Source organism: Durio zibethinus, chromosome 7 (genome assembly GCF_047325235.1).
Source record: "Durio zibethinus cultivar Kanyao isolate XHJ-2024 chromosome 7, ASM4732523v1, whole genome shotgun sequence".
NCBI lineage: Eukaryota > Viridiplantae > Streptophyta > Magnoliopsida > Malvales > Malvaceae > Durio > Durio zibethinus.
This window is the reverse complement of record NC_143168.1, coordinates 28656389-28675834: the sequence shown is the minus strand read 5'-3', so window position 1 is coordinate 28675834 and position 19446 is coordinate 28656389. Positions and strand designations below refer to the sequence as shown.

At 33.2% G+C, this 19446-nt stretch overlaps 2 protein-coding genes and 1 long non-coding RNA gene across 5 annotated transcripts; 1 reads left to right on the top strand and 2 right to left on the bottom strand.

Annotated features, from left to right (window-relative positions):
• Nucleotides 1–279: 279 nt before the first annotated feature.
• On the bottom strand, nucleotides 280–2761 carry LOC111277131 (uncharacterized). Its single transcript, XR_002688668.2, has 5 exons — nucleotides 2374–2761; nucleotides 2137–2254; nucleotides 1861–2048; nucleotides 1018–1114; nucleotides 280–917 (listed from the first exon to the last, which is right to left on the bottom strand). It is a non-coding gene; the product is annotated as an uncharacterized LOC111277131 (long non-coding RNA).
• A 3921-nt stretch (nucleotides 2762–6682) lies between these two features.
• On the top strand, nucleotides 6683–10179 carry LOC149518306 (uncharacterized). Of its 2 annotated transcripts, none has more exons than XM_089764302.1 (8): nucleotides 6683–6823; nucleotides 7233–7319; nucleotides 7606–7801; nucleotides 8193–8347; nucleotides 8592–8735; nucleotides 8868–8971; nucleotides 9121–9271; nucleotides 10005–10179. In XM_089764302.1, exons 2-8 carry the CDS (start codon nucleotides 7248–7250, stop codon nucleotides 10080–10082), a joined length of 900 nt encoding a protein of 299 aa, XP_089620428.1. In that variant the 5' UTR covers nucleotides 6683–6823; nucleotides 7233–7247; the 3' UTR covers nucleotides 10083–10179. The 2 variants fall into 2 exon arrangements, with proteins under 2 accessions (XP_089620428.1, XP_089620429.1); XM_089764303.1 differs by having other exon boundaries at nucleotides 6706–6823; nucleotides 7238–7319.
• A 232-nt stretch (nucleotides 10180–10411) lies between these two features.
• On the bottom strand, nucleotides 10412–15201 carry LOC149518305 (aspartic proteinase-like). Of its 2 annotated transcripts, none has more exons than XM_089764300.1 (14): nucleotides 14917–15201; nucleotides 13653–13999; nucleotides 13505–13565; nucleotides 13271–13365; nucleotides 13071–13183; nucleotides 12751–12919; nucleotides 12601–12640; nucleotides 12261–12325; nucleotides 11966–12079; nucleotides 11819–11883; nucleotides 11300–11456; nucleotides 11099–11218; nucleotides 10882–10970; nucleotides 10412–10792 (listed from the first exon to the last, which is right to left on the bottom strand). In XM_089764300.1, the coding sequence occupies exons 2-14, from the start codon at nucleotides 13983–13985 to the stop codon at nucleotides 10708–10710; spliced, it is 1506 nt and encodes a 501-aa protein (XP_089620426.1). In that variant the 5' UTR covers nucleotides 13986–13999; nucleotides 14917–15201; the 3' UTR covers nucleotides 10412–10707. The 2 variants fall into 2 exon arrangements, with proteins under 2 accessions (XP_089620426.1, XP_089620427.1); XM_089764301.1 differs by having other exon boundaries at nucleotides 13653–14094; nucleotides 14917–15113.
• Nucleotides 15202–19446: the final 4245 nt, after the last annotated feature.

Sequence of the window (19446 nt, the reverse complement as noted above, 5' to 3'; positions counted from 1 at the left end):
TTACAATAGAAAAATGAGTTTTCTTGGTTTGAATCTCCTAATTAACTTTAACTTTGAATTTTTAATCCAAATTCATCTCTCAAACCAATTCTCTTTTACAGTTATTTTTCAATTAAAACACTTTCAATTCAATAACCCAATTAGAATTAAACCTTCTTCAAATTTTAGCAAAACAATTCTGTCCCTTTTTTTTTATTTTTTTAATTATAATAACTCTAAACCAAATACAATACTTTCACTCAAATTACAAAAATAAATAAAAAAATTCAAAGCTTAATCTTAAAATATAAATTGATTTCGAACTAAATGAAAAGTTTATAATAATGTAAAAAAAAATTTAACTTAAATAAAACATCTATAATTGTTGGTGCAACAAACCGACACAAATGAATAAAGTTTATGGATCCTCGAGAATCCCACATTTTAGTTCTTAGGTAGGAGAATCCTCTAAACTTTGGAACAAAATATATTTTTGAAAAATTGACTTACAGGGGTAGATGCTTCTGAAAGGATCTTTCTTAGTTGTATAAAAGAAAAATCTGCAGTAGCTTCATCAAACATTTTCTCAATGTCTTGGGCCAGCCGCCTAACAGGCATATACACAAGGACAAAATGATCCTGGCCTTGTAAAGGTTTAGAAAGTAGCTGCAATCATAAGCTGTCCTAGCAACAACTCCCAAAAACTCTATATTAGGCCAAAATATCTTTTCAAAGTGCAACGCTATTTTATTATCAATCCTTATTCCAAGGTCATCAGTGGCTGCTTCCTTCCACTCTAGAAGCCTTGGTTCGAACATGATGCTTTTGGCTTTTAGTACACTTAAAGGAACAGCAACAATAACAACATCTACCATAAAAGTAATTCCATCTTCCACAGTAACCTTCATTCCGTGGTAGCGCTTCACTATTTTTTAACCCTAGGACAAAATATATTACAACGATAAACATTGGCTGATAAACTCACATCCATGCTATAGAACATTCAAACTGGTGAACTAATTATTCAAGTTAAATTACCTGTGGCTCAAATGGATGTTAAGACCTTTGGCAAAAGTGTTTATGATAGGAAGATAGCCCGACCATAAGCCCCATGACCACTAGGTAACAGCTATTCCTGCAGATAGAAAAAAATAGAAACAAAAAGTTGTAAGGAGAAGAAAGTGCAAGTTTATAAGTTTAGGCAAAAGAAAGGAAAGAAGTCAACATAGGTGAGAATCATCATAATAAGCAAATTAAAAGGAGATTCTAAGCAAAGGTTAAAACATCATTTAATTTCGTAAAATGAAATTATAAGTTCAATGCCTTAAGTAACCATTTTTAATTTAATTATTACTAATTTTCTTTATATGCTAATAGTACCTAAATCTGTGGGTTCAAGATGTTAGAATGCCAATAAACTGAATTTGTAGGTTCAAGAAACATTTAAATTTAGTTAGTACTATTGGAAGCCTACAGTGAACTACAGGATGTTAGGATGCTTCTCTCCCCTTGAACCTTGATTGAACTTTACGACACAGTATGTCATAGAATTTACATACAATCTCCATGTACATAGATTTAAAGTGGGTACAACCAATTGATTTCTTTGATCCATTAAAGATTTCAACTCATCTGATAGGTCTACACTATTTTTCACAAATAAAATTATAGCTTTGGAAGTTGGGATTTGCATTAATCCATAACTTCCAAGCATGCAATTTTATGTGCATAGTGTTAGGTACACCAAATATTTCTTCCCAACACAAAACAATAATTTTAAAAATTACATGCATAAATTTAATTCATTTTAAATAGTGAAAATTTTGAAATAGTTATAGTTTGGAATAATGAAAGGTGGTGTTTGTGTTAGCAAAAGCTTACTTAAGAGGTAGACCACTTCCAACAAAGTGGAACTCTCAGCCAATTCCTCAATTAGGTACCCTTTGTATCTTGTATCTGAGAATCCCTTCATCTCCATCTATATAAGAAATTGACAATCGAACTGGAGCTATATTCAGGTAACTTGGATCATAAATTTTCAGCCCCTTATCATTATTCCCTGTTGTTATCTGTAATTAAATTCATGGTTAAAATCAAAATCGGATTATTTTTAAAAAATATTAACAAATTGGTTTAATTTTTGAACACATTTATAACCTTTTTGAAATTGGTGGCTTTGATAGTGCCTTCGTTGGAGACAAAGACCTGCTACTTCTTTACGATTCATTCATCCACAATGGTTAAAGATCCGTCGAACCCAGAAATAAAGGTAAACCTTGCACACAATCAAGTAAGAACTCAGAGCAAATACACCCAACAAAGACAACAAAATCAAGCAATAAACAAAATCAGAAGCAAATTCATAGTAGTGAAAATACAAAAAAAAAAAAAAACCTTGGAAAGTTTCGATTCTTGGATTTTCGTTTGGAATTTCCAGGTATTTGGCTCCTTTGAGAGCTTCGATTCTTACCAATTTCTGGGTTTTTGTTCTTAAGCTATTTAGTGTTTTAAAGAAAAGGCAGGAAAAAAGAGAAGAAAAAGAGAAAAGAGAGAAGGAAACAACGACGATCAGTAGTGGTGAGCATCGACGCCAATGACAACGTGTTTGTCGAGTTCTGGGTTGAGTTAATCGGGTTTGAAAACATTGTGAGAATAAAAACAGATTTTGAAAAGAAAGGAAGAAATTGTGAGCAGTAGATGAAGCTTCTCTGAATAAAACAGATGAAACTTCCAGAGAAGCCCTTCGACTCTGTTGCGTCTGCAATTTCCGTGGGAGGATTTACTACAAAACATAAAATTCCTTCTAATTACTAACCCAAAACAAAAAAAAAACTATGCATGAAGAAAAAATCCAAACACAAAATGAAAACTCAGAAACCACAAAAAGAAGAATCTGTATAATGCATGAAAAACAAAAATAATAAAAACAAATAACAAACATGCACACAAACAACAATGTCAAAACAACTCAAATTGTCAATTAACATACGTTGAATTTCTTCGTTCAAGAAAAAAACCAAAAAAAAAAAAAACATGAAAACAAAAAAAAAAGGGAAAGGATGGTTGTAGAAACGGAGTCACAGAGCAGTGTTGTTAAAGCCAGAGTGGGGTTTGGGATGTGGAAAAAATGTTTTCTTGAATGAGAGTTTTGGTATGGAATAAGGAAAAGAGATTAGAGAGTTTTTGGCATAATCTTCCTCTAGAACCTTCTGGGGTTGGTTTGTGAAATGGTGATGCCCAAATCTATTCTTAATTTGTTTTCTTATGACATTCATTACGTGCACGTGAAATTGGAGTCTGGGACTCCTTTTATATATAGGTATAGATACGATGCTATTATGAAATTGCTTAATAAGTTTAAGGCGCTCTCCTTGTCAACCAGGAAACTGCTATATGTATATCAGGTATAAGTCTTGACTTGAATTGATTTATTTTTATTTAGCATTTCCACTTATTTAAGAAACTAGACATTAATTGTATCCCAAAATCAAAATGAGCTTCCTGTTTATGTAAATCCGAACACAATGAACACTTCAAATCATATGATGTCGTATGACACCTAGGTAGAATTAATGTTAGTGTAAGAAGTAAAAAGGCAGAGTACGTATTGCAGGATAGAGGACTCGTGAATTTGTCTATGTATTTTGTGAGAACTGTGAAAGAAGGAAACAATCATATATAGAAACTTGACTGAACAAAAGCAATTCTCGCTGTACTGGTATAAGCATTCACGTATGTTAAATTTTCATTCACAAACTATAAACAACTAGTAATGAGTAAGGAACAATTTGCTGTCTCACCCAAAAGAAAAAAAGAAAGAAAGATCATTCCAAGGAAACTAGCTAGGTATAGTGGTCTAGAGAAGAAGTGGTTTCATATCAGGGTGGCCTCGTTTTCAGTCTGCCTGGTGATGAGGGTTGCTTCTGAGACACGAGTTGCATGGAAATTGGCAATGAAAATGGTAGCTAAATTGTCAATACCAGGCTTAGCAACCACCCTGAGAGTATTGTCTTCATCACTTGGATACACCTTTCTTGGGCTGTAAACATCTTCCCCCGCTGAATATGAATAATCCTGTTCTTTACGACCCTTCTTAGCTTTGAAGAAACTGAAAAAGGAGAAGGACTTCTTCTGCTTGTTCCCACCCATAGCTAGAGCTATATGTCTTGTGTTTTTACTTGCTGTGGGTAACAATCGAATGCACGCTACACTGCGAGTTAGGGTGAGTCTAGTCGGCACTCTCTAATTTGGTTTTCATGAGGATTTGAGCCCCCCCCATTTTATAGTGAAGACCATCTAATGGGAAAGAATCGAAGAAAATTGAGGAGGGGGTATGATGAGGACAAGTGTCTGGACTAGATGAAATGGGTTCTGGGATTAGACTTCCCATGTGTTGTGGTCCGTTGCTTCCTTTGCTTGACTGAAAGAAAAAAAAGAAAAGCAATGGTTGGGAGTTAAGTACCCCATTTCTTGGGTCTTTGCCTGTACTTTTTGCTCCCCTGGTTTCATATAGGCAACTTGGCGTTGCAGATGCAGTATGCACATTAATTCCTTTGCTTTTGTTTGGTTGTTGGTGATGGATGGTATACTTGGTGTTTTAAAACTTGTCTTAAAATATATAAGACAACTTCCTTTGCTAGTTGGTACCTCCTGCAACCCCTTGTAAGTAAGAGTACACATCAAACAGACTTGCCAAAAAGGGACAAATTCAAGAGCAAAGTCCCAAGGCCCAAGCGCGAACTAAATACAATATTACACATATCAAGCCATGTAAATTTATTAAAACTGATCTATATATATTTGCTATATATTAGTAATAATTGTTAAGTAACAACAATTTTTAATTAGATATAAGAAATGCAAAATTGTTTTTGGTCCTTGCAGGATATGTTTATATATATATATATATATATATATATATATATGTATATTCCAATGCCATAATGGCTGTTGTTATGTAGTGTGATTAATACTAAATATTCCAACTTTTGCAATCCGTCCACTCTTGATCGTTCATCTTCCCACTTTACATGCTGACCATTAGTTGTGGTGAAATTTCAGTTCCACCACTTTTAACATCCCTTCTCATTCTCTTGTTCTAATTCCTTCCCGCCATGCCTCTTTTCCTAATCATTACCTTTGACTATTCTAATTCTTCAACCACAGAAATATTGATTAACGACTAGTCACCGTTAATTTGCTAATGGATATTTACCCATGCGTATATATGTTATCAACTTAAGTTACGATGCACCTTGTATTATTATATGTTAAGATATATATATATATATATATATGTTATCACCTTGTATTACACGTGATGCATGCATACAAATTTTAAATAATCAATCCACAACTATAAGGGTCATTGATAGTATAATACTAGCTTAAATTGTATGTATTGGATAAGCAATGAGTAATTAGTTGATATCTAATTGTATTAATATATTTATTAAAGAATTAACTTAGTTTTTAAGAAGTAAAATAATAATTCAGAAGTTTTATTTTTGGCATCAAATTCCTAGTAAGGCATGTTTTTCTTTAAGAGCCAACTAGCTGTTAAAATATGATACAATTAATTAATTGATTAGTTACATTATAGTATAATCATATAATGTAAAGTGCGTTTAATTTGTGTAGATTACAAAAATAATATATAGTATTATGAAATGTCATATATATATATATATATATGTGTGTGTGTGTGTGTGAATAATTTTTCTTTAGTGAAGATAATGAAATGTTATATATATATATGTGTGTGTGTGTGTGTGTGTGTGTGTGAAAGATTCTTTTTTAGTGATGACAATGAAATTAATTGAGGAAATGTAAAGTGAAAAAAATTAATTGAGGAAATGTAAAGTGAAAAAAAAAAAGTCTGAATTTAAATAAAAAGAAAAAGAAAAAGAAATCTGTTTTCCATTCCATGATCATGATATACAACTACATAATAATAGTAGTAGTAGAGATGGAATAATAAAATAGCATAGGTTTGGGGGTGATGATGGTGATTTGGCCAGTGGTTGGTAGAATTGGAGTGGATAGTGCTTTAATGAGAAGATTTCCCTCTTTTTCTCCCAGCATTGGATTTGCATTTGCATATGCATCTGCATGCAAGCTTTGTAGATTAAGGTTGCTTACCCCTAAGGCAAAACCTGCAGGCCTATTAACACATATATGCATACTTTGAGTATCAAAGGCATAAATAAATTAATGCGGTGGGCCTGTAGCTAGATTTGAAATCTTTATGTATGTATGTATGTATATATGTATATATATATATATATATATATATATATACAAATAGTTAAGTAGGGCAGGAGGAATAAAGATTAGATAGAAGCTACCTAACATAACATTAGTTTTATTTCTTTCTTCTAATAATAACACATTAATTAATTAAGATATTAACTTTATTTGTATCTCTAGGTAGCTTCGAGGTGGTGCTAACTTGTAATGAATTAGTGATTTTTTTTTTTTTGTTTCTTTTCGGCCAAGAAATTAGTGAATTATAGAATATTCTATTCTATTGGTCTTTAATAAAAAAATGCAAGGGACACCACAGATGCCATGGGGATGGGCTTTCTTTTTTATCCAATGTATTTGGGCCTAATGCACATCATCATATGCTTGGGCCTATGACAACAGTGATTGATCCAAATTATTATTCAGGACAGCACATCAGAGCCCATAATCCTCTTCTCTTCTCTTCTCTTCTCTTCTCTTCAAAAATAAAAAATAATTAACATCCTTCCTCACTTACTACCCCTACGGACCAAGGTCAAGGCAGAAGAACATCTCATCTCATCTCACCAACAACTGCTCCCTCTTTTCCTCTGCTCTGGTATTATTAATCCTTTCTTTTTCTTCTCAATTCTAGTTATCTTTATAATATAATCCCCACTCTTTTTCTTTTCTTTTTTTCTTTCTAAAAAACCCTACCATTTTTTTTAATTTGGTTGATTTCTTCTTTCTCATGGTCTTCTGATTGCTTGTGAATCTTAAACTTTCTTCTTTTTTCTTGTTTGTTTGTTTGGATGATGACTCTTAAAGAAGAATTGCATAGAATTGGTTCTCTCTGCTTGGAAATCAATCTAATTTAATAAAAACCCTAATTCCAGAATGGGTCTTAACCTTGCTGATTGTTTGCTGGAACACTGAACACCTTTGTTTTCTATATTGATTTCTAATCCTACTTCTTCCACTAATAACATGATTGATGAACTTATTAGCTTTTTATTAATTCCTCTTAGTGTAGGTGGTATAAAATGGACTACCGAAGATACAGCAGTGCTCAGGAGACAAACATTCCAGATAAACGGCAACATCAACAAGAGCAGGTAGGCAATCCCATGTATATGATTTCCCATCCTTTTTAATCCATTTATACACAGAATGAATCTCTTCAATCACTGTTTTACTTTTGTTTTTTGAAGAGGTGGCTATAATTGAGAAAATCAACTGACTCGTAAAACTCCTTTGTTTGAAAACAATTAGTCAGATTATTCTTGCAATAGTTCTTCACTTGTAAAGATACTGTCACTATTTTGCATACCTAGCTACTTTGTCATCAAGCTCTATGATTGTTGATGTATTGAGCTGTATCATCTGCACTTTCTGGCATAGGCGCACCACGATTCTATTATTGAGGATTTGGCTGAAGATTTTCGCTTGCCAATCAATCACAAGCCAACAGAGAATGTTGATCTGGATAATGTGGAACAAGCAACCTTAGATACAAGGTTGAATTCTTCAAATGTTGGGTTTAGGCTTCTTCAAAAAATGGGTTGGAAAGGAAAGGGTCTTGGGAAGGATGAACAGGGTATGTTAATGTTAAATTCCTATCATTGTTCTGTACTTCCCCTCTGTATTATGGGGTCATTTTTTTATTTGGCATCTAATTTTTTTTTTCAGTCTTGTAGGAAAACATTCTGGGATACATAATATGAAACTGGAATTTAACTTGAACTTACTGTAATTGCACTGGTGAATTATTGTATGAGTAATTCATTAATGCTGCTTAGGTTTCATTTTTCAATTACTGGGCTTGATATTCTCCAATAGTTGACAACATAGCTTATTAGGTTATGACATAATTTTGTTGAGTCTTTTCTTTGGCTTTTTCATTTTTGGGTACTCCAAATCCTGACTGCCTTTCCATTCCATTGCCAATGGTTATTTATTATCATTAACTACTATTTTCTGTTTCACAGGAATAATTGAACCAATAAGATCTGGGATTAGAGATCCAAAATTAGGGATTGGTAAACAAGAAGAAGATGATTTCTTCACCGCTGAAGAAAATATCCAGCGTAGGAAACTTGATGTTGAGGTTGAGGAGACTGAGGCACATGCCAAGAAGCGAGAGGTATGACTTTTAACTTGTAGAGAATGACTTTAAGTTTAAGCTGATAGATAGTGATGAGGTTGATGCTTTACATTTTGTGAAAACCTCCAATAGCAGAAGGCAGCATATAGCATATATGTGTGTCTTTTGATCGGAATGGTATATCATAGGGGAACATCAACCTCGGAAGCTCTTGTCAATTTCATGCAGTTTTTATTACCTGGTGGCTTCTACTGCCTGCTTCGTGCACATTATGAAAATCCAGGTGTTAGCAGAACGTGAGCAGAAAATTCAAACAGAGGTGAAAGAAATACGGAAGGTGTTCTATTGTGATCTTTGCAACAAGCAATACAAATTGGCTATGGAATTTGAGGTCCATCTGAGCTCATATGATCACAACCACAGAAAGGTAAATGGCCCAAAACTTTCTCTCTCTCTCACACAAACACACATGCACTTCCCCTTTTCCAACCTCTTCTTTGATCATTGGGTAGTTTTCAATGTTGTTTAATCTGCAATAACATTCGTTATTTCCTTGCAGCGCTTTAAAGAAATGAGAGAAATGCATGGTAGTAGCAGTCGTGATGATAGACAAAAGCGCGAGCAACAACGTCAGGAAAGAGAAATGACTAAGTTTGCTCAAATGTATCTGATTAATTGTGCTTGTTATCTCCAGGGTTTTTTGAATAATTTTTCTGCACCACTTTATTATTTGAGCTGCATGTTATAGGGCTGCTAATCAGTTATTATCCATTTTATGTCTTATTGTTTTTGTATTCTTTAATGTGGTATAGGGCTGGTGCTTGTAAACTGCAGCAGCAGGAGTTACATGAGGAATCTGGGCCTGGCACTGCTTCTGCTCCTCTAATTGCTACTGCACTTGCTGATCAGGATCAGCGAAAGACATTGAAGTTTGGCTTGTCTTCTAAAAGCAGCACCTCTAAGGTATTTGATTATAGGGTAACACTATGTGTTCTTTTGAGGTATTGAGATTAGCAATAAACTGCATATTTGTTTATTATGCATCGATGAGTATGCATATAAGAAATATATTTTGTAGGGTGCCTGGTTTTATTGTTGAATACTAAAGACAGAATTCTGACTTAATATAAATTCAGAATATCCATTTGATTTGTAGGAAAAGAATTTGGCTATCTGGGATTAAATTTTCTGACCTACTTTAATGACTAACTGCATGGTTTTCTCCAAACCTTTTGTGTCAGTTCATGTTACCCAAGAGTTTTTTCTTCACCCAATTGTATCTTTCTGTCCATTAGCTTCAGAATCTATTCCCAGCAGCAGATTACTTGCTCCTTGCTTGTTTAAACTTCTGTGTGAGTGCCCTGTCCTTGGTCTCATTGATGGTATGGTGGCAATACTCTTTTCCTTGGGCAATTACTTCTCACCTATCAACTGTAACTATGTATGTTGTGCTTAGTGCAATACCAAAGACATGGAATAGTATATGAGTAGGATCGGGTCGAGAACAAAATTATAGAGTAAGGCTGATTCTAGATGTGATATATTTCTGATGTTGGTTGCAACCAGAATTACTTTGAGGGATAGCATTGTAATGAGCAACCAGCAGGAAATTTGAATCCTTAATCTGTTGCCAGTTTAAAATTATTTGACTGATGAACATGCCTGCGACTAACTTGTTAACTTTGTCATTTTGCAGAATGCCTTTGGCAGGGCAGCCAAGAAACCAAAAGTAGCTGTTGCATCAGTTTTTGCGAATGACAGTGATGATGAATAGCAAATGTTAGCTATGTATCTTGCGCATCTTATGGAATGGTTGCATAATCCTTGAGATTGTTGGGACAATGATGGCATAATTTGACAATTTTTACGTATTTCGTGTAGTCTCTTAAATATATCTGTGAATTATGTTCAATTTGTGGAACATAAGATAAACACTTAAAAGGAAATTGGTTTATATATGTTTAAGAGATCTCTAAAGAAGATTTTGAGCATAGAAACTGGTATAAGTTTTAACGTCTTGGACTACTTTAAGATGATTTAGTAACATTATTATGCCTTACGGATTTAATACATAAGTAGGTTATGGAGTGGTAAGCACGTGCATAGCACAATGAAGGATAAGAGGGTGGGGATTATATTCATTCAGCATGATATTCGGGAAACACAATCATAAAATAAACCAGGTACAAACGTTACATATCATGCAGTACTACAAGCTTACAAGCGAAGAATGCCTTTTTTTTTTTTTTTTTTTTGGGTACGGGTCTCTCCATATTGTCATAATCAATTATGGAGCAGTGTAGTAATCTCTGCATATTCCATCTATAATGTTTGTTGGCATTGAAGCACTGATTATCACCATGTTGTAATAGTAAGCTACAGAAGAATAAGAAATGGAGCTAAGCAGCCTCAGCAAAACCAATTTCGAGATTGCCATAGTCAAAAACGGTGTGGTATACCCCCATGAACACATCTCCAAGAATCCTGCATGCATCTAATTTCAGCATCCGCTACAAGGATAACTAAGAGCAAAGAAATGGGAGTGGTTATACTGTGACTGCTACAATACTTACCACAAAGGACCTCTTGGTGGGGGCACATCCAAAGCTGTAAATCCACTCACACATACTGTAGTAATGTCTTCTCCCGTCTTCAGAACATACTGCAGAATGAGTTATTTAAAGTCTCCTAATTTACCGTATTTTGCTTGATGAGTTCTCAATTACCACAACATTCGTGGAGTATCATCCTATTCTATCCCATGTCAAGAGACTAGGAAGAAAATCTAACCTGCTGTGGAGTGAGCTTAAAAGGGTTTTCTCCAATTGTGAATGTGATATTTGGCATCTCTGGAATTTTAGCACAGTCAATTACTGACTCTCCCATTGGACTTGGTAGGCTCTCGCACAGCTTTCAAAGACCAAAACCACCTCATTCACATACATTGCCCCTTCAGGCTTCTCAACAAGGTTAAGTTTCAAAGTAAATTACCTCATTCACGTAGTTGAGAACTCTGTCCTTTGTCTCCTTGAGTCTAAGCTGATTCTGAATCCAAATAACTGTCATCTGACAGGCAGTGCACAAAACTTTGTTTCCTGCTGATAATTCCTCCATGTTTGCCTTCTCAACCACTGTTTTGATCCCGGTGCTGCACAGAAAGTGAACCTCAGCTAACACTAGGTCAGCTTCTGAAGTGCAGTAGATCATGAAAACTTATTTCTCCTAAGCCTCATATCGGTATAAAAAGAGTGCATGGAAAAACAATTGATAATATGTAGTCAGAGAGAAACATGTTCCGCCAGATGCCCTATCATTTTTCACATATAAAAGTTACCTCCCTGTTAAATGTTTGCAGGAAGCTCCAAATTTGAAATATGCTCAAACTCAAATTTATTTCTCACTTATAGCAGTTTATTTTCTTTTGCAAAGTATTTCCACCAAGATTGTGATAGATAGCAGTCAAAACCATATATGAAGTTTGTTGAGCCTGTGAAGTGTTAGGTTTCCCACCTCATGTACTGATCCCCATTGAAAAGACATAAGCCAATCTGAATACATACTTTGTCAGGTTGTACCTGCAGAAATGATTAATACTCTGGTCAGTTTGTAGAGCTTGAGAAGACAATGAAAGCAAATAACATAAAATAAACAACGTACCCCTGATACTAAGAGCTGCCATATTAGTTCCCCATATTGAGAGACAACTTCTTTACATTCAGCACTAACGACTCCTTCTGCTCCAATAGCATTATTGATTTCAGTAACCACAGCCTGAACTTATGACTGATTAGTAACACCTCCTCTCCTCAGATACATACAATAATATTGATATTAACGAATAGAGTAATTAACTAACAGGATCCAGATAATTGATTAAGCCTGGAAATCTTTAAATTTATTAGTAAAACACCACCAAGTATGTGTACAAATATAAAGTGAGAGGTGGTCATACTGTGGGGCCAGCAAGTAAGGATGTTCCTGAATCCACAATAGCAGCACAACCTCCCTCACAAACACCTGAGGACGTTGATGAGAATTCGTTACATCTTGTTGTAAGAGCTTCAAGTCATTCACAGTCACAAGTTTCTTTTTTGTTTTTCTTTTAAAAGTTAAAAGCCAAAGTTATATCATTTAGAAAAAAAAAAAATCAATGTACAATAGTTCCTATACCAGCTATAGAATCTGTTCTTCAAGTACTCAATTTGACTTTTATAATTGTCAATGATTAAAGGAACCCATAAGCCATTAGCAAATATCCATGATTGGTAAACAAAGAGGTTCTGATAGATCACCTGTTGAACGGTTTCCAATAAGAAAGTCCCCCATATCAAACTGAAAAGACAATTTGGAGATATTAAAAAGGAATAAGTTTCCTCCCACACAAAATATAAGAAGGAAATGGACAAGTTTGCTGGGATAATTAACGGTTTAGTCTCATTCACCTGCCAATAACCTTTTCGACTAACAGGAACATAAGTATGCTTCCCCTTATAGTGTTTTGGGTCAACACCACCAAAAACAATTTCTCCTCCCTCTTCGGCCAATGGATCCCTGTTGAGCCAGAATGAAAAGACGTCCTCTCTTACAACATCTTGGTTCACCATGTTGTACCTGTACTCTAATCATGCGTTAGCGTATCACAAAAGTGGAAGCAAAATGTTTAGAGATAAATGAACCTGATCTTTTAAGTTTTAACCATAATTTAATTAAAGGGATACGAAGAAAACGGTGCATATGAATTTAAATTCACAAAGAACCATACCATACAGGAGTAGCATTACCCACTGAAATCTCCTGGAATCCCAGCCCAAGGATTCCATCAAACTTTGCCAAAACAAAAGTGAAACTTACTTCTCGGGTAGCCTCAATGAAAACCTGAAGATTGGACAACAAAAGAAAGTGCCCTGTTAAAAGTTGCAGCAAACCCTTTTGAAAGGAAACTCAAAAGCAGACAAAACCCACTTGATCCTTGACAACAAGACCCCCAACTTCAACATTATCTTGACTGAAGAAACCAGATATTGATCCAGATCCATAATTTATTTCACAAGATTTTCCTGAATCACACCAAACAAGAAAAGTTATTTAACTTTGATTCCAAGACACAAAGGAATGCGTTTTTGTTTCTAGCAATAAACATCTCGCACACATGATCAAGATAAAATAAAGTAACCACGATAGAATAGAAGACATTACCAATCTTGGTATATGTACTGGACCGGCTAGACTTGTACTTTGAATGGAAGTAGCAAGCAATCTGCAAATAGATATAATTACCGGCTAAGATTAGTAATTCTAGCATAGCATCAACATTCAACAGGAATAAAATTCAGCAGAAACTTACAGAGAAGTAGCATTTTGAAGAAGGAACCCAGAGATTGGAACTGCCAGTGTCAAATATGACAGTGAAGTTTTGTGGAGGCGAGCCGATGCCAATTACTCCATAGTATTGGGCATCCAAATAGTTTTTAAGAGGAATTACTTCTCCGACTGAACTACCAAAGTTATTAAGCATATCCTCTCCACGTATTGCAATTCTGGCAGCCTTTATACCATGAACATCCAATCTTTTCTTCTTCAAACTAATTCTGGATAGGCCAGCGGAGGGAGAGGGAAGAAGTAAGCTTGCAATAGCCCATAAACACAAAGTCATGACTGGAACAAGTTTGTGTGCCATGTTTAGAGAAACTCCTGACAGATAACAGAGAGACTCAATTGAACAGTCACGTATGCCAGAAGATGAGCGAAAGTAAAAACAAGCAGAAGAACAAGCTGGAATGATGATTCTGTTAAATCAAAGATATTTAGTTTTAGTGAAATAATTAATAAAGCTCACAGATGAAATAAGAACTATGGGATTAAAAAAATAAGAAAAGGAAATGTTCCTTTACACGAGGCCTATAGTTGCAAGCAATGCCGATGCATATTATACTTGAATAAAAGGAAACTTGGCTATTTGCAATGAAACTGTTAAACGAATCATCAAAGTTTAATGTTCTCCCTTTATTTTGATGAGATTTCCCACATCTATGTATGTATGTATTCACAGACAACCCATGCATGCACATAAACCAAGAAATAAGAAGCAGCAGGAGTTGATCATACCCAGAAATTCTTGAATATTACGGAAAATTACATGAAATCCATTCAAAAAAAAAAAAAAGAAGCAAAATTTTATTTATTTAAATAATTACTTCAACGGCACGGTCAAGGAAGGCTTGCAGGGAAGGATAAGGGGAAAAAGAATTTTATATTTAACTTGTTTGGGATGATAATTCAATTTGAGTATGTAGACATTATCTCAGGTAGAAGTGAAAACTAGCATTCACCAAGAATGAAAAGGCAACTTAATTATATATGGCGAAAAGAGAAGGTGCTCTTGAGCTTAACATGAAAAAAGCATGCACACACGGCGCTGCCGAAGGAAGTAATTTGAAGGCTGTTCTATATATGTCTATCAAAAGGTTGATACTTGATGTGATACACTAAACTTTATATATTTATCTGCTATACAACATGTATAGCAACATATCTATTATGTTGGGATAGATTATTGATGATGCGTTATAATTAGTTAAGAAGGGGAGAACAGAAGTGAACCATATTACCTTTTTCTAAGAAAGTAAATAAGATGTTGCTGTGGCCAAGGCTAAGGCTGAGATGCTAAGTAAATTCAGAACGATGAGCTAAGCGAACTGAGAACTGAGAACTGAGAAGACGAAGACAAGACCATGCATACTACTTTGTAACGGAGAAATTCTTAATGCAACAAAACTACGGGAGTGAGTTGTACTTCAATCCAGGCGCAGGCAAGCTCAGTCATCAGGAGATAATAAGTGTCATGCTGATCCACTTCATTATGTGCATTCCAATACAAACATCACGCGTCACTTGGCTCGTGCAATCGCCTCTAAGTGTATGCTATTAGTATATGTTTTCTTCTTTTTTAATTTAATTTTATTTTAATGGGAATCACAAACAGCACTAACAATGATGATCAGCAGCCACGTTTCAGCTTGTAGTATTAATTTCATTTCATAAAATTAAAAACCATAATTTCCCATTGGTGTTTTAAAAGTTGTTTTCCCATGTCAAAACACAATTAATAAATAACTGTACAATTATTGTTTAGTTACCATTTTCTTCTTTTGGCACTAACTGGTACGTATTTGGTATATAATAATGGCAGAAGGTGAACTCCACACTACCATAGGGCGATGAAAAATGCAGCGATGATATGTATGTATGTATATGTACAAACTAGATGAGAACAAATTAAGAGAAATTACATGGAAGTTTCCACTTGATATCCTGAGAACTAAGTAGGTAGCTTCGTCGGGACCCCACTGGTTTATGCGATCGTTGTTGTTTTGGACCATGTTGGGCTGATTAACGGCAAACACAATTCAAAAAACCAATCAAAACATTAAGGCATTTAGTCCCATGCAGTACCATCAATCAGTACCATCAATCACGTTGGATTTCTTCCGAACAATGTTCATCGACAACCTTCCTTTTTTTTTTTTTTAATATAAAAGATTTTGTTTATCCAAATTAAGAAGCAGTAAAGCTTCTACAGTCTCTACAAAACTGCATATAGCGGTCATCGACAACCAATCAACCTATACATACTAACATAGACTCAGAAATTACGACCCCAACCATCACAGAATGTCTGATTATTAGAACATTATAATCCAAGTTAAGCATAATCCAAGTTTTATATGTGAATATTAGAACATTACAATCAAATAAATTGATTGATATATCTATTTGAGTAAACATATAGTTGATAGGCGAAAGCATTCATAATTTTATAGATTAGGTTTTTCTCTTTGTTTTCAATGGATTCATACTGTCAATTAAAAGCAAAGAAGGGACTTTACCTAATTTTATTAAAAAAAATCTAAAAGTCTCCCGTCAAATGCTTATTAGGTCAAAGATCTAAATAATCATCAAATCACACTAATTCAATAAAATGTATAAAAATCACACATAAGTTTTTTAATCACTATTAAATTATTTCAGCTTTCATATATATATATATATATATATATATCTCATATTAGAACTAAACTAAAACTTTTTAGTCGATTATATATCTATTATATAAATTTTACTTATTTTAACTTTTATTTGACCCTCATTATGTCTACTTGACACCTTATAATTTTTTTCCTTTTTAAAACTTTTTTTGGTTTTTTTTCTTTTATAATTTAGATAAATTTTGAAAGAAAACCAATAAAAACGTTTATGTGATACCTCAATTTGGTTTTTTTCATTTAGTCTTTTTTTATTAAATAAATTTTATAACAAAAAATACCGATGGATAAAGATGACAAAATAAGTCATATTCAATGGGTTTTAACTCGACCCAATCAAATAGAAAATGATTTTTTTTTACTTTTTGATATTTTATGTATTTATTTATTATCTTTTAAATTAGATAATTTTACAAAAAAAGAATGCCAATGGAAGTGTTTATGTCGCACCTCCATTATTTATAATTTTTTTTATCAAATTAATTTTATAACAAAAGGTGTCAATTGATGAAAATACTAAAATAATTCATATTTGATATATTTCGATCCATTCTTATCTAACAAGGCTTGATTGTTTTTAAATTGAAATGGGACAATTCGAGGTATTTTAAGAGAAGATTTGAGACGGAAGCGTGTTTAGGGTACTCTATCACAATTTATTTCAGAGTATATATAAAAATATATTTTTTATTATTAATTTAATTTTATATTTATATATGTATTATATTAATAAAGTTAACATTTGATACCTTACTTTTAGAAATTAATATTTTTAGCTCAATGAATGTATTCATGTAGCACTAATTATGAGCTTCTTCTTTTTTTAGCTTTTATTGTTTTTTTTTTTTCACTTTTTTATTATTTATTAGATAAATTTTGTGAAAAAAAAAAAAACCAATTGAGGTATTTATGTATTACTGTTATTTGTTTTTGTTTTTGTTTTTTTTATCTTTTGCCTTTTTTTTTTAATTAAGTAAAATTTGCCAAAAAAACGATGAATAGAGATAACAAAAAAAAAAAATTGATCCATAACAATGTGAAGATATCCACCTAATTTATATTATATTTACATAACATATTCTAAAGTTTTAGCATTACAACAGTAAAATTTGGAATTTTGATCATTTTCTATAAATATCCAATATGGAATTAGAAATCTGTTGTTTCTTTCTTAGCTATTTGTGCTCTACCCTCTATATTATGAGCATACGTAATTTTTTTGAATTGGGCTAAATATTATATATGAGTATATGTAAATTCTTTTTTACATAATATTTAGGAACATATTGGTATATGTGATTCAAATGTACGTAGGTTTTTCGTATGTAGTATTTACGATCAATTGTTATATATGATTTATATCACATTAAGTGTTTGAAAGTGTTATATATGCGATTTGAGTATCTTTAATTTTTATTTTTATCATATGAGATATTTTTATTTTTCATGTAAATAGTTACCTCAAAATTGATTTTTGTTATGCGAATAGATTGTTTTAATATTCTTTACAAATTGTCCCAACAATGATGATTTAGCTATTGGTTCCATCTCAAATTTCACGGCTAATTCAGATCTTTGATGAATTTTCATCTTAAAAAAACCTATATTTCATTTAATAATTAAGAATTACTTTAAACAATTTTAATAAGTTTTTGAAGAAGTTATTACTTTTTTGTTTATATTGATATTTTTTTTCATCAACTTATTATCATTACCATTTAAAAAAAAAATCCTTATTATTACTGTTTAAAAGTTAATATAATATAAAAATCAGAAAATATAAATATATCATAAAAAATGATACAAAATCGACGTACTAATAACTTTATTTTTATGATAACTTTATTAAAGAAAAAACTTTATAGTTTATGATAACTAGTTTGGCCCACAATCCTGATTAATTAGAAGTTTAATTAATAAAAAAGAGTAGTTATTAATATAAGATATAAAAATTAAACTTTATTAATAAACATTATATGTGTATAAAAGCAAAAACGTGACGTTACCCAGAGAATCATAGCCACATATATAATTATAATTTTTTTATGTCCGATAATTATTTTAAATTTTGATTAATTTAAATTAAATCAGATCAAATTTTATAAAAAAATAAATTTTTTAAAATTTATTTTTATTATTCACAAAATTTGAAATCAATACTTTACTTAAAATAATCAAATTTTTTACTACTCAGGTGTTGATTATCTAATTTTAAAAGGACAGGCTAAAGAAATATATGGTACGATGTTACTTAATTCGTTAATTACAATTATGCTTTGTTACCATTTTTCATTTATTTTTGCTCTTCCTTGGAGTGCGTCCAGTGATGGAAATCAAAGGCAGTATATATAGTTTTGATCGAAATAATATATATAATATATATAGCTGGTAATTGATTGGCCCGAGTCACCCCCAACCCATAACATGAGGCTGCCTACTCCATTTTTTTCTTTAAATAAAATAAATGGAATCGGAAGCAAACTGAAAACCAATATATTGATATTATGTAGACCAGAATAAAGGAGTGCACGTGCAAGTCAGATGAGCAGGCCGAGGCATTAAGTATCACACTGAAGCAGTCACTGCTGTAGTTTAGTTTGAGTTTTGAGTTGAGTGTTACATGTGCCACTTAACCAAGCAGTCACTGCTGTAGTTTAGTTTGAGTTTTGAGTTGAGTGTTACATGTGCCACTTAACCATTCCTTTTCTCACTCTTCCCTCTCGATCCTTTCACCATTTCTCCTTTCAATGACCTCTTCTCTCCGTACACATACCAATTCCAATCCCATGAACGGGGCTTCTGCCTCTGCCGCTGACCCTAAATCACAGTTTTCCAAGAAACCCAGATTGCATGCCCAACCTCAGCCTCAGCCCTTGTTGATCGTTCCCACTTCCTCCTACATCCTCTCTGAATTCTCCCACCATGACCCCTCCATCGCTCGCATCAACAACGGCAGCTTCGGCTGCTGCCCTTCTTCTGTTCTTTCTGCCCAGCTCCATCTCCAGCTCCTGTGGCTCCAACAGCCTGGCAACTTCTACTTCAACCAGCTCCGGTCCAGAATCCTCCAATCCAGAAACATTATCAAGGACATGATCA

What these genes read in the sequence shown, in the direction of transcription:
- LOC149518306 (XM_089764302.1), top strand. Translation starts at nt 7,248, where the DNA reads ATGGACTACCGAAGATACAGCAGTGCTCAGGAGACAAACATTCCAGAT. An exon ending in TCTTGGGAAGGATGAACAGG is followed by an intron (nt 7,802 to 8,192) that starts GTATGTTAATGT and finishes TCTGTTTCACAG; the next exon opens with GAATAATTGAACCAATAAGA. An exon ending in ATGACTAAGTTTGCTCAAAT is followed by an intron (nt 8,972 to 9,120) that starts GTATCTGATTAA and finishes AATGTGGTATAG; the next exon opens with GGCTGGTGCTTGTAAACTGC.
- LOC149518305 (XM_089764300.1), bottom strand. Translation starts at nt 13,985, where the DNA reads ATGGCACACAAACTTGTTCCAGTCATGACTTTGTGTTTATGGGCTATT. An exon ending in GGTAATGCTACTCCTGTATG is followed by an intron (nt 12,920 to 13,070) that starts GTATGGTTCTTT and finishes ATTAGAGTACAG; the next exon opens with GTACAACATGGTGAACCAAG. An exon ending in CCTTACTTGCTGGCCCCACA is followed by an intron (nt 12,080 to 12,260) that starts GTATGACCACCT and finishes TCATAAGTTCAG; the next exon opens with GCTGTGGTTACTGAAATCAA.